The sequence below is a fragment of the Rosa chinensis genome, chromosome 3 (genome assembly GCF_002994745.2).
Source record: "Rosa chinensis cultivar Old Blush chromosome 3, RchiOBHm-V2, whole genome shotgun sequence".
NCBI lineage: Eukaryota > Viridiplantae > Streptophyta > Magnoliopsida > Rosales > Rosaceae > Rosa > Rosa chinensis.
In genome coordinates, this window is record NC_037090.1 from 26,242,418 (window position 1) to 26,256,682 (window position 14,265).

The following is a 14,265-nucleotide window of genomic DNA, read 5'->3' on the forward strand; positions in this document are numbered from 1 at the left end:
AGCGGAAGCTCAAGGGTGCCGCGAAGGCGTGAGCGGAAGCTCGGGGGTGCCGGGAAGGCATGAGCGGAACCTGGCGGTGCCGCTGAGGCACGAGCGCGAAATCGTGGCGGTGCCGCTGAGGCACGAGCGCGAAAGCCTGGCGGTGCCGCTGAGGCACGAGCGCGAAATCGTGGCGGTGCCGCTGAGGCACGAGCGCGAAAGCCTGGCGGTGCCGCTGAGGCACGAGCGCGAAATCGTGGCGGTGCCGCTGAGGCACGAGCGCGAAAGCCTGGCGGTGCCGCTGAGGCACGAGCGCGAAAGCCTGGCGTTGCCATGAGGCTTTAACGGGTAGCTCGAAGGTGATGCCCTGAGGCATGAGCGTGACCGTTGCTAATTATGCTAGGCTGTATGTACAAGTCCCCGAAGTCCCCAGTCAAGGAGGGTGTTCTTGCGGGTTGATACCAAAGCGTAGCTTTGTGCCGTATATCAAGCATAATTAGTGCGAGTGCGTCGTCCATCTAGAATTGTTGGAGCGAACGCTTTTGCCCTTTCGGGTGGGCCCCTGCTAGGCCCGCCAGGGAGTCCCCCACTCCTGGCTATAGACCTCCGTATGGTCGGAAAATTGTTTGATGAGGGGAGCTGCGCGGAGCAGAGGGTGTTGGGTAGCGAGCCCAATCTTAGATACCCAAGCGTCGGGGTTAACTGCCGGATCAATGGCTGCCGTGGGCTGTGTTAACTAGTCCCTAGCTGTTTTCTCGAAAGAGAAACTTGACTGCAATGCCGCGTAGCGGTCATTGTCATTATGAGGCGTTGCCTTACCGCTTGGCGGTTGAATGAAAAATGATAAACACATAGAGCAAGTAATAATATTTTGTTTGAGTGTCCCATACTTATTTAATTTTGCAATTAAAATAGAAGCATGTCATATGTGTATAGCATGTACTTGTAATGTGGATGCTAATATCATTTTTGCATTTTTGTAGATATGCTAATGGATCATTGAGATCGGTATGTGAAGCATGGCATATCTAGCATGTAAGGCCTAGAAGGCGTTGCCAAATCTACAAAATGTTGTTGGCATGCTTAAAAGTTATGGAAACATGTAGAGATACACCAAGTGTGATATTCTATAAGCATGCTTGGAAGTAGTAAAAGCATGTGATTGGCATGGCATTAGCTCAATTTGAAAGAGCGTAAAAGATAAGATATAGTTACTTATCTTATGTCGATTTGGAGCAGGTTGGAGGTGGAATTGATATAAGTATCAAAATTATATTGGAGTTGTCCAAGCATGACGCTCCTATTGTCCCGGCGAAGCACCATAGTAGGAGGCTCGTTAATTGAAGCGGTACTCGGTGGTTGTGTCTCCTTAACATAAGGTAAATGATTAGCAATTTATCCATATCAATGAACCGACCGAGGAATAAAATTGAGTAAATATGTACAATAAAGATTGAATGTACACATATTTGAGAATGTCACGGTGGTGATCATAGTGATGTTACTATTTCACAAAAGGAACAGTGTCATTACCCACCCGCCTGGCATGGGTGAAGTGGTTATGAAACCATGGCAGCAAGCTTTAAAAAATAGTAAACTTATGGTCTACAATGCTCAGAAAAGATATGTAGCTCTTTACAATGTGCACAGGTGCATGCATATGATAATTACTTAGAGAAAGTAATTGATGTGTCTAGTAGATAGCATTTGTGTCGGTGGGCACATGGAACAAAAGATTAAGAGTGTGTACGACAACAATTAATCAATTATGCTTTTTGTCAATGATGCATGCAGACACATGCATGGATATCCAGAGGCATGGTGAGTACTCCCTTCTAATAGCCTGGATATAGAAATGAAACAAATGTGCTAGATTACTGTGTAACATCCGCTAGTGGATATTTGCACGGGATGATGCTTGACCATGTATACTTGGTATGATAGTTGGTATCTATGAATTGTCATAGAGATGCTGGGCAATGTGATAAGGACAATTGATGAAATCATGCTATAAGTAACCAAGTACGTGTACCTGTCATGCTTGACATGTGTGATAAGAAAGCCATGTGATATTTTCATGGTAATGTATCCGTGTGATATTGCATGTAACAACTATGTACTGAGAAAGCCATGCTCGACATGTGTGCCTTCTAATGTGAATTTCAAAGTGGCCATGAGATGAGTTTGCATATACATGGGTAGACCTTGTAAACATGTGGATGAAGGGTACGCTCTGTAAAAGTATGCATGAGTACTGACACTTAGCCGCCAGTTGACGCTGACAACCAACTCACATGCAGGCACGTGAATGACTTAAACAAAAAGCATGTTGATGGCACAGTTCTGTGTGTACAGAATAATGAGATAAGAAGTACTTATCGTGATAGTTGCAAATGAACTCAGACCAGATCTTCGGATCGCAGTGATAGCTGGACCTGATAGATGGCTCTGCCCGAGCGGTAAATCTTAGCAGAGAAGCTCGGTGGAGGTTGCCCAGTCGCTGGCGGAGGAGCTCAGGGGAGATTGGAAGTTCAGCAGACTCAAGAGGTCGGCGGAGATTCAAGAGTTCAGCGGAGCTTCGCAGCAGGCCTAGAGCTCGGCGGAGCGGAGGATGGTGGAGATGTGACCGGACTGGAATTTGCGATGGCTGAGTTTGGGGGTCAGCGGTGTACAGTCCGGCGGAGACGGCAATGTTGTTTGCTAGCGGCGGAGGCTCGATGCCGGCGGGGGTGGCTGGCGGCAGTCCTGGAACTCAGCGGAGGCCTGCGGAGCCTAGTCTAGCGGTTTCTCCTAGCGGCGTTGTGGCTGGCGGAGCTTTGCCGGCGGAGGTTGCTAGCGGTCAGCGGGGTGTGCAGCGGAGACGTGCGCGGCAGTGGGCGGAGCATTTGGCCCGTGGTGCTTGAAGAACATGGGTTCTTGGCGGAGGTTTTGTTTAGCGGAAAAACTCAGCGGAGGAAGCTTTGAGGTTGCCGCTGATTGTTGCCGGCACGTTGGTGTGCTAGTTGACGAGCTTGTCATTGACGGAGGGCGTAATATTGACGGACCATAAATACCGCTGGGTCGCTGCCACGTTCCCAAGCTTGGCAGTGGAGTCCAGCGGAGCACTCGATGGAGTTGGGCGGAGCGGAGCCGCTAGTGCTAGCGGAGGTTCCGAGCTGGCGGAGCTGCAAGTTGGGCGGAGCGGAGGAGAGAAGAAGAGTTTGGCGGAGGTGGTTGGGTGTCCAGAGCAAATCTCTGGGTGTCCAGAGAAGTTTGCCGCCCAGATTTATTTATTTATTTATTTATTTTTTTTTTTTGGGTGGTGCCAGCGTTGACTTTCATGGGTTGGGCGTTGACCAACCTTGACTGGCGTTGACCAAAAGTTGATCAAGCCTTGATGGGCGTTGACCACTTCCGCTGGGCGTTGACCGGCTCCGCCGGGCGTTGACCGGACCCGCCGGGCGTTGACCGAACCCGCCGGGCGTTGACCAGCCATGATTTGATGTTGAATGAGCGTCGACTCGACATTTTCGGGTCAAAGTTCGTGGTAGGTGACGAAGCCTTTGTGTCGGCTTCCCACAGACGGCGCCAATGTTAACGTTTGGATCCGTTGGGATCTCTAGTTAGCTTTAGTGAGGGAGGGAGAGAGAGAGAAAGAGAATGACACAAGCGAAGTATAGTGGTTCGCCTCCGCATGAGCGGGAGACTACGTCCACTTGAAAGCTATACTAGTGTGTCGAGCCTTGCGGCCTAACAAGATTACAAGAGATGTAATGAATGTGTTGATTGTGGGAGGAGGCATTCCTTTTATAGATGAAGGAATGCTTCTCATTTACTTGTTCTTCGATGTGGGACAAGCAAAGTTACTATTCTAGTCTATTTAACATGTAGAAAGCTATGTTATGGGGGCATCTTGGCAAGGGCGGAAAGGTGGCTTCCCGGTGGCGGATTTGTGACTTCCGGATACCGCCGCGTAGCCTGAACATAGGGCTACACGATGCATGTCTCGGTTGGGCCTTGCCATGTCTTGTGGATGTCCCTAAGTAGGTGTTACTTATGCTTGGTGATGTAGTAAATACTCCATATTGTTGGAGGTATGTACAGCATAGCACCAGTGGCGGATCCAGGATTGGAACCTTGGACGGGATGGATTTCTTAAACAAAAAAAAAAAAAAAATATATATATATATATATATATATATATATATTATGGAGAATCTCGACGGTGCGAGGGAATTTTATTAATTTAAAAAAAAAAGGCTAGTCAAGGGGGACGTAGTGAGCCTTACCCCTCAAATGCATATCTATACAAAACTAAAAAACAAAATCAACAATCACCTAGTCAGAAACCACATTTGAACTTGAAGACTCAACATTTGTTCTTTTAAACCATGTGTCAATGAATTTTGATCGCTTCGGTTTTGGCTCATGATTTGACATTTTACTGTAAGTCTCTAACACCTATAAATTAAGAAATTAATTTTGAATTAACTACTTTTCATAATAACTAATTTAACAAAAACAAAAGCCACAATATAAGCCACAATTTTGTATGCACAATGAAAAGAAAAGAAAAAAAGTACCTTGGAAAGCATTAGATTGTAGCTACTCTAATAATGGAGTCCAGAAGACCAGAAGTACTTCCATCCTGGCATCCTGCAAAAGATCATACATAGATGCATACATGAACAAGAAATTAAAGGGATCCGTAGTCTTGGCCCTAAAAGGGATCCGTTTCGTCCCAGGGATGATGACGAAAATGTGTTAATAGGAAAATTGCTTACCTGAGTACAATAGGCGCATTATTGTACTTATCACAATACAAGACCGGACACCTCAATTGTTATGAACTTGTTGGCTAGATATAACCCCACACTAACGTAACGTCATTGAACTGGTATAAAGACAATATTTCGTTACTTAAAATGTACGATAGATATGAGCTTGTTCTATCCCTGTATAGAGAAAAGAATGACGGAAGAATGAGAACGGATCTCATTAGCCCAAGAGGCGCCGTCCAAGACGCCATGACCAACACAGCTGCCACTGCCAAGGGTGGCCGGCGTCATCCTCCTCCCTTACACCAAAACGATGGTGATGTTTGCTGATGTAGGGTATCTCTCTGACCCTCACAAAGGTCGCTCCCAAACAGGTTATGTCTTTACCATGGGAAGCACTGCGATATCTTGGAGGTCTACAAAGCAGACCCTTGTTGCTACTTCCTCAAATCTTGCAGAGATTATTGCTCTACATGAAGCTGTGCGAGAATGCATATGGCTAAGGTCTATAATTAGACACATTCGAGGAACTTGTGGTTTGAAGTCTACAACAGATGAACCTACATGCATTTATGAAGATAATGCAGCTTGTATTGAACAAATGAAATTAGGTTTCATCAAGGGCGACAACACTAAGCATATATCGCCTAAATTATTTTACGATCACCAACAACAGGCACTTCTAAATATTGAAGTGAACTAAATCCGATCTGAGGATAATGTAGTAGACTTATTTACTAAGTTGTTACCTAAATCCACCTTCGAGGAACATGTGGAGAGCATCGGATTAAGAAAGTTATCCGAACTCCCATGATTGTAGCAATCAGGGGGAGATATTGACATCAGGGGGAGGCATGATGTCTACATGTTCGATCTCAAAGAGTGAAGGACGTGTTGTGCTCTTTTTGTCCTTCGACCAGGGTTATTTTTGTCCCACAGGGTTTTTGTTACCTGGCAAGGTTTTTAACGAGGCAACAATCAAAGCGTCATCACCAAGTTTGAGCGGCACAAGGGGGAGTGTTGAAGGATGTCGACATAATGTGTGCCTCTACAAACTAAGGTTTAGAGTTGTAATAGGAAAGTGTTCTAGGTATTCAATTGTATTCGGATTCTATTACCTATTGTGTACCTTGTAACTCCCTATATAAATGGCTCCTATTATCAATAATAAACACAATTACAATTTTCCCACAACAATCTTCATCAATAATCAAGGCAATTAAATAAACAAATATATGGGAAAATCTACATTTAGACGTCATATACATAGAAGAGAAAGCCTTGCGTTGGGTCGACGTAGGGGACACGTGGTACGGGTTGGCCAATCAGGTTCTTAGCAGAGGAGCATTTTGGGTATTTCACTTTAATCAGGGGCAATTTCAGAATAGATGTAAAATTTAATGGGTTTTGATTAGACAGCCGCACCGTGGTGGTGCGGCTACTGTATATAAGAATTTTAATGCTAAAAGAAGCAGAAAAACCCAGCTAAGGCACTTCTTTCCTCGCCAGTGTTTATAGGGACACATGGACGTCTCCAAAAAGGTGTCACATGATACTTAATTGAAAAAATAGATTTAACGTGGTGGTGAGAAAAACCCAGCTAAGGCACTTCTTTCCTCGCCTGTGTGTGGCTCCGCCGGTGTTTATAGGGACACATAGACGTCTCCAAAAAGGTGTCACATGATACTTAATTGAAAAATTAGATTTAACTAAAAAATAGATAGAATATATGTTTTCAAACATGAGTGGATAGAATATTTAACGGTAGCAACAATAATTTTTCTCCTTTATCAAATTTTAGGATACTGCATAGTCGAAACTAGGAATGCAGAGGAATGTCCTATGGTACAAACTCGGGGAGGACAATGTACTTTTATCATGTTTTTATCAAAACTAATTAGTTGTGTTGCAGTTAATTAACATTTCCTTTGTTTATGTACTGACCTCGTTCAATCCTTTAGAACACTGGTTAATGGAGCCCTGAGACAAATGTCAACATAAAACCATCTTCAGTTAGTAAAGATGTAGATTCTGAGAATTTGTAACATATATTACGTATTTGGAAGGCGGCCTACCACTCCAACATCTTTCGCCGCCTTGAGCTGTCAGAAGCTTCCGTCGAGATATGCGACCCCAAATTCATAATCTTTGACTTATCCTTGAGATGCAGTGCATTACTTACAAATAATCCAAAGTGAATCCCCACTTCTCACCTAAAACCCAAAATCATGGACCTCAAGCTCTCCACCCTCCTTTGCTTCACTCTATTATTGTGCACCATTCTTATCCCAACTCTCTCCGAACTCTGCAATCCACAGGACAAGAAAGTCCTCTTGGAAATCAAGACAGCCTTCAACAATCCCTACATCTTAATTTCATGGAACCCCGACGTCGACTGCTGTACTACCTGGAACAACGTCGAATGTGATCCCATCACCAACCGCATCAACTCCCTCACCATCTTATCCTACGATCAAATCTCTGGCCAAATCCCTCCCCAAGTTGGTGATTTGCCATACCTCAAAACTCTCGTGATTCGCAAGCAACCAAATATAACCGGTCCTATCCAACCCTCCATTGCCAAGCTCAAACATCTCAAGACGCTTAGACTCGGCTGGAACAACCTCTCAGGCTCAGTCCCGGACTTCATCAGCCAACTCAAGAACCTGACCTTCCTTGAACTCTACTACAACAACCTCACTGGCTCTATCCCCAGCTCACTTTCTCAGCTACCAAATTTGGCTTCTCTTCGTCTAGACCGTAACAAGTTCACGGGTAAGAAAATGAAACTTCACTTGTGTATTCTCATTTAACAACATTTCTTCGGTTAATGTCTATATTTAATGCCTTGTTCGATCACAGGTCATATTCCGAGCTCATTCGGACAATTCGTTGGTGTCATTCCAGATCTCTACCTCTCCCACAACCAGCTCACAGGCAAGATACCAACCTCATTGGGCAAAATGGACTTCAATCGCATAGACTTGTCACGTAACATGCTCGAAGGTGATGCATCCTTCCTATTCGGGTTGAACAAGACAACCGAGATTGTAGATTTGTCCAGGAACATGCTGGAATTTGATCTGTCAAAGGCGGAGTTCACAAACAGCCTGATTTTACTAGATCTGAATCACAACAGGCTTACAGGGAGTATCCCGGTGGAGTTGACTGAAGTTAAGTTGCAGTTCTTCAATGTGAGCTATAACAGGTTGTGTGGTCAGATTCCGGTGGGTGGGAACTTGCAGAACTTCGACAACACGTCGTATTTCCATAACCGGTGTCTCTGCGGTACCCCACTCCCAAGCTGCAAGTAATGCCCCGCTGCATGAAAGATCTGGCAGCTGTGTTCAATAATAAAGGTGCCTAATGCAAATAAGCAACCCTCGGCTTTGGCTGATAATTTTCCTACTTTAAAATGGTCATGAAATTTAACAAACGCATGTTGATTATAAGACAGCACAAAGCTTTATTTAATTTCAATCAGAACCTTCTAAAGTGCTTGTGTTGACTTGTACCAAAAGTAAAAGGGTTTCAGGTTGACACTTCGTGAAGTAAAGAAATATGGATCTAAAAACTGCACTTTTTTCGATACAGAAAAACAAACAGAAAAGCATGTATTATTCTTCAACTAGTTAAATTAAATTAAGTACCAAATATAATAATAAAAATGAATAAACGAGGCCAATCTTTTTTTTTTTTTTGGCAGAAAAGAGTAGCTTATATTAAACAGAAACAAAATACAAAGACCCAAATTGGGCCAACCAAGAAAAAACAGAAACAAAGGCCCAACAAACGAGCCCAGAAACTATACTACAACCCGAAAAACGGTAGAAGATCCAACGCAACACCGTCGCGAAGAGCAGCGCCGCCGCAAAGATCTGCACCGCCCCGTAGATATGAGCAAGAAGCACACACTGAAAACGGAAACAACCAAGGCCCAAACCAGGCGAGCCCACACACACCACCACCTGAAACGCAACCCAGCAACTCATACCCACAACACATGTGGACAGCATCACACCGATGGCGGAGCCGATCGAGATAAACCCAGCCAAATTCCAGCCAAAATCAAGAAATAGAGGCACAAAACCCAAATCATCTCCAAGGAGGAGATCGCCCTCTGCCGACAAAGAAACCAGAACAAGAGAAAGAGACAGGAGATCCACACAGGGATCAAAGGGACAGACAAACAAAGAGTGTGCAGTCCCCCCTTGAGGCACGACCGTATTCACCGGATTTACGCGCCATAACGGGTAAGCCCCGTTTAAAACAGTACTCCGAGGAGCATATATACAATCCATGGCAGAAGGAAAAGCTCTAGAGGTAGCATCAATCAAAGGTGGCCAAAGATTTGAGAGGAGAAAGAAGTTGAAATTTGGACTGGAAGGAACTGGGGTGAAATCAATCAGGTCTGAAAACAAACACAAAAGGAAACCAAAGACTAGGAAGTATAAAACAGAGCAAACAAAGGAGGGAAACAAAAGAGAAAATTGCCGAAAATAGAGGCACGAAGCCTCAGATCTGGGATAGAACCCAGGGAAAATTGCCCAGGAAGGGCAAGGAGTGAAGCCACCGACTCTCAATGGGTTTGAGAGAAAACCCAGCGAGAGAGGAAAAGTAGAATCATAAACGAGGCCAATCTGAGTACTCGGATGTTAATTGCTTTCAAATATACATTATAAATTTTCAATGATAATATCTCTACATACCAGCATCATTGTAAACTTGCAGATTAGAGTACAACAAGAAATACATCTTATGAGAGAACATCAATAGATGATTCATAAAATACCCCCTCTTTTCCATTTGGAGGTGTTCCAGACATCAAGTATATCCATTTTTACAAGTATGGTCAGAATTAGTAGTGTAGATTTACCATTTCAGACCAAGTACAGGGACTTCTTCACATGTGATGCCAATGTCACAAAGGAGACTCCTTCCATTCTAATCTGTCAAGTCCATCAACAATGGCCCTGCGGAACTCGCCATTGTGGAGAAGGAAAGATGAGACATGTCCACCAGTGACCCATCTTACTTCTGAACCGGGCCAAGCTTTTTGAAGCTCTAGCACAGAGTGTTTTGGGATGTACCCATCATCCTGCAAAATGAATACAATTAAAGGAAACAAGCTTTAAAGCTAAGTTTTGCACTACGCACATGAAAGAACAATAAATAATGTAGTGATGATATGCATTTGTCCAGAAAGGATGGCTTCCACACGGAATCAGGAGGAATCCAGTTTAGACACAAAAAATGATCTTTCAATAGAATGGTAGTTCAAACATCATAGGCCACAAAACAAAAAACAAAAGCGCGCGCGCACGCACAGAGATTTGAGATTAAGCAACTGTTACATTATCACAAAGGCACATTATCACCAGCTACACAAACAGCTTGTTTAACATGTCAGTTTGTCTACAATATCAGTGTATGTAAAGGTTTTGAAACAGCATGAACTAGAAGCCTCTTAAGTGAGCACTGCAGAGCCTTTACATTTTCAAGTGAAACATTTTGCATTTTGACAAGGATATATGGGACAACAAAAGGAAAGAGGAAGATGCTTACTCATTTTTTTTCCGTACATAACGACAATTTCTTTTTATTTACTTACTGCTCAGAATATACTTCAGTTTCTTTATATTTATTTAATATATACTAACAAGTTCCTGCTAGGAGCAGCATGTATAATCTACTTATCACCAAATGAGAGAAAAAATTGTACGAAGAATGCGAAATTGTCCACAGAACCATGAAAATGGGTTAATAGGAAATGGAGGAAACTGCTCCTCATATTATTTCTGCAACACACTCGTAAGTTGATATTGAAATCCAATACTTACAGTAGCAGAGACAAATATCACAGCATTGGGATTTTTTGGAATTGGAAAGCGTGTCACATCTGTGAGAGACAAAACACTGCGCATTCGTTCTCTGACCTCCTCGAGAGTCATTACTGCAAGATCCTTTCTCAGTGCCTCCCATGCAGTAGCATGCTGTAATATTCCCTCACAGAATGCCACAGTAGCAGAGTGTGGAGATAGAAAAGGAAGAGTTGCAACAGGTGTAGGGTGCAGTGATCCAACCATTGCAGCATGTACTCCTCCTGGATTTCATAGCAGTACCATATGGGGTCAAAATAATATTTTATCAAATTTAGGGTGAGGATTCCACTTCCAGGATAAAACCATTAAATCATTTAATTTCTTTAACAACTCTAAACTAATCTTTCATTTTTATCATAAGTACAGCTAAAAAAAACTAATTCAAATTTTGAAAAATAAAAAAAGAAGTAAATTAATAATAATATAGTGGCAAAGGATCTAGTTGAGTCTTACCCATACTAAGTCCACAAACACCCATCTTCCCAAACCCTTCCTCAGAGTCTAACCAATGCAAAAGACTGCGGGCTTCTTCAATGGTTGCCTTTCCTAATAAAAGCAAGTCACTAACACACAATAGCTTTGCACCACGCTGCATCATAGGACGTCTTTGTCCATAGAAAGGGCTGCAATAACATATCTACCTCAATCAAAGACAACATATAGTAACCATGTAAAACCCTGATTTCAATTACAACGGTTCTGACAATGCTGAATTGAGTCATACCTCTCAAGCACCATAGTTGCAATGTTTTCCTTCAATAATGGTGCCCCAAGTCGTAACCTTCGTTCAAATGAATGATCCCCAGTCCCTGTAAAATCGAGATCACATGTTCAAATCCAAAAGGTAAAGTAATTGATTTAGTTAAATGTTACTGCAAAACAATTCCACAGGAAGTTGCAATTTATGACTATCAATATATCACATCAAGCGTTTGAAATGGTATTTGTTACTACAGCATCTCTTGTAAGTTAATCACAAAGTGGCTACCTCAAAGAACAACAATTTATTAAAAAAAGTCGGAAATCAATCACACTAGAAAAGGCCATAGATAGTGCATGAATAATCAAAAGTTATAAAGTCAGCTCAATTATAAAACAAAGTTAGTATTCTACAACACATTGTTTCGCCAACAAGTTGATACCTTGTTCCTGAACAAGAACCAAATTCAATCCCAACAGATGAAGGAAGAAATTAAGAATATTGCAAAACCATGACGAGCCATAGCACAAAGAGCGAATCTACTCTTCGTAGAATCAACCATAGGATATCTTCTTTTCTCAGTATATTTGCTTCGGGCTTAGCCCCTGCTAGTAAAAGTTGTTCCCGAAAGGGGACGAAACCTGTAAGATCCTGTGTGCAGCTTAGTAGTGTTTAAAGTGACCAATCTTTCAAGAAAAAGAACAGTTTAAAATATGGATTCCTAAAACTGGAGAACAATTTATACTATAAATCGACCCTTTAAAACAAATACACATGTAGGCTACAGAGTCTCATTTCAATTTTGTAGCATTCAATTTCTAATAGTAAAATTTAAGTCTCAATCGAAATAGGTCATCAATAAGCCAAACTCAGAATTCATATTCCTATAGACAAGGAATCAGACCAATCTATGTAAAGCCCATCTCTCTTTAGTTAAAGATCATGATTTGCTATACTACATTGTGCAATCAGCAAAAGACTAATCCAAATTACCAATCACAATCAATTCCTAAAGCCGAAAACCATATTAATATTCGGATACCTGCAAGATGAACCACACAAGCCATTTTCTGAGGGGGAACCGATTTCGGAACAAGAAAAGCAACTCTCGCGTTGTGACTCTCAGGAGGCAATGCACTAAGAAGCTGCTCATCACAAGGAGTTCTGAACACCCCTTCTCGAAGACAAGCGTTCTTGCTCTCCCAAACAGTCTTCCAAGTGGGCCGGACCAAAATGGGCGGCCAATTCTGGGCTGCAGCCACTGGAAATAGCTGGTTAATCATCCTCTCCAGCAATTCAAGCTGTTTGCCACCCCACCCTCTTGAAAAAAACTGAGGGCTTATCTTGGTTCTGTGCATGAATGCACCATACACATGGTCCAACACATAATGGAGCATTCCCAGCTTCGCTGCCATGTTTTTGAGACAAAACCCACAGACCCAAAAAACAAAGCTTGCAAGAATAATGAATCGATTCGAACAAAACCCAGATGGTATTCGATATCCTAGGAACAGAGAAAGAAAACCCGTAATCCAAAGTATGCAATAAAAATCGAAATTGTGAAAAATTGCTCAATGTATTGGATAGAAAAGAATTTGAATGGTTTGGAAAAGATGGGTACTAGGGATATGGAGGCATGGTGGATAGCGAAGAGATCAAGGGTGAAGTTGGTGAGAGAGGAGGAGGAGACGAGGGTCGTTAGAAAGTCGAGGGGAGATCCAAAATATGATGAAACCGAAAGAAGGGGAGAGACTGATAGCAGCAGAAACAACCAAACATAATAAACTGTGGGCTTCAGAATAACAACTTCACAACGACACGCTGGATTGGGTCCACGAGGCACCTCAGGCTTTATCCACTTTTCATTATATTTTTATGCTTTTTTTTTTTTAATTAATTAATCCAAAAGATTACGATCACGTGTATTTCGTAAAATCCATGCTACTCCAATTAGAGAAGATGACATACCCATACTCCTAATGTAGAACCAGCGGTTATAGATATCATGAGCTGATAGGGGCTCAACTCAAACAACATGAATCACCATTTCTTCTCGACTATAGACAATCAATTTACTCCTGGAGTTCCGATACATCCTTACTTAAGAAGAGACTAACCTCCTCCAACACCATATACCAAAACCACTAGTATACATGCATGGGCATCTTCTCATTACATTGACAACAAGAAAGTATTGAAATTAAAGCAACTAGTCCCTGGAGATGACATCATGAATTCATAATAATGATAACCATGAAACCAAGACAACCAAATTGAGCTAAAGTTCAGCTCATTTATCTTACAAACACAAGCCGAATAAGCTAAAAATGAGTCGAATACGAATCAAACTTGAGCTGTATAGAGCTTATTTACTGCCCTAGAAGTATGTCACACATGTACAGTTACGCAACACAAACTTCTCACTTTACACACACACACGCGCGTTCTCTTCTAAGGTTAATAAAGTAAGGTTAATGTCAATTTGATAATCACAAAATGGATTTTAACAATTGGAACCTTTGATTCTTCTTTGATTAGTAAAGTATACAAAATTTTAGCCATGTTAGTAATCATTTGGTCATCCAATATGATAGATAAATATAAAGTGCCGGTGGATAGAACTGAAATGGTTAAAGTGGTTAATTAAGTAGATAAATGATTTTTAAATTGACTGAACTTTGTAAGATTCTCATATTAAAAGTGACCTAAAAGAGTGGTCTTGATTAGCTACATTAATAGACGTTAACCTTAATTTTTTGACTGAACAAAATCACACCAAAATCGACACCTAGATGTATACTATGAAAACTTATGGCCCGTTTTGGTTTTGAAATTTGGAATACCACCAGTATCATCGTTGTGGTTGGCAATTAAGGCCAAAAACAAAAACAAAAAGCAAAATCGTCTCCCTAGCAATCATTTGCACCTTTTTTTTTTTTTTTTTTGC

The 14,265-nt window shown here is 42.0% G+C and overlaps 2 protein-coding genes across 2 annotated transcripts; one reads left to right on the forward strand and one right to left on the reverse strand.

Annotated features, from left to right (window-relative positions):
• Positions 1-6,929: 6,929 nt before the first annotated feature.
• On the forward strand, positions 6,930-8,256 carry LOC112192605 (polygalacturonase inhibitor). The gene is made up of 2 exons (XM_024332406.2): positions 6,930-7,511; positions 7,599-8,256. Exons 1-2 carry the CDS (start codon positions 6,965-6,967, stop codon positions 8,048-8,050), a joined length of 999 nt encoding a protein of 332 aa, XP_024188174.1. The 5' UTR covers positions 6,930-6,964; the 3' UTR covers positions 8,051-8,256.
• A 167-nt stretch (positions 8,257-8,423) lies between these two features.
• Positions 8,424-13,082, reverse strand: LOC112192604 (protein ABHD18). Its single transcript, XM_024332404.2, has 5 exons — positions 12,361-13,082; positions 11,343-11,427; positions 11,072-11,241; positions 10,577-10,839; positions 8,424-9,834 (listed from the first exon to the last, which is right to left on the reverse strand). Exons 1-5 carry the CDS (start codon positions 12,731-12,733, stop codon positions 9,658-9,660), a joined length of 1,068 nt encoding a protein of 355 aa, XP_024188172.1. The 5' UTR covers positions 12,734-13,082; the 3' UTR covers positions 8,424-9,657.
• Between the last annotated feature and the right edge of the window lie 1,183 nt (positions 13,083-14,265).

Bases quoted from the DNA above. Each gene is read 5' to 3' on its own strand.
- LOC112192605 (XM_024332406.2), top strand. From the start codon at position 6,965: ATGGACCTCAAGCTCTCCACCCTCCTTTGCTTCACTCTATTATTGTGC. The intron at 7,512-7,598 runs GTAAGAAAATGA...GTTCGATCACAG, and splicing joins AGACCGTAACAAGTTCACGG to GTCATATTCCGAGCTCATTC.
- LOC112192604 (XM_024332404.2), bottom strand. From the start codon at position 12,733: ATGGCAGCGAAGCTGGGAATGCTCCATTATGTGTTGGACCATGTGTAT. The intron at 11,428-12,360 runs GTATCCGAATAT...TCGATTTTACAG, and splicing joins TTGTGTGGTTCATCTTGCAG to GGACTGGGGATCATTCATTT. The intron at 10,840-11,071 runs GTAAGACTCAAC...TATGAAATCCAG, and splicing joins TGTTTGTGGACTTAGTATGG to GAGGAGTACATGCTGCAATG.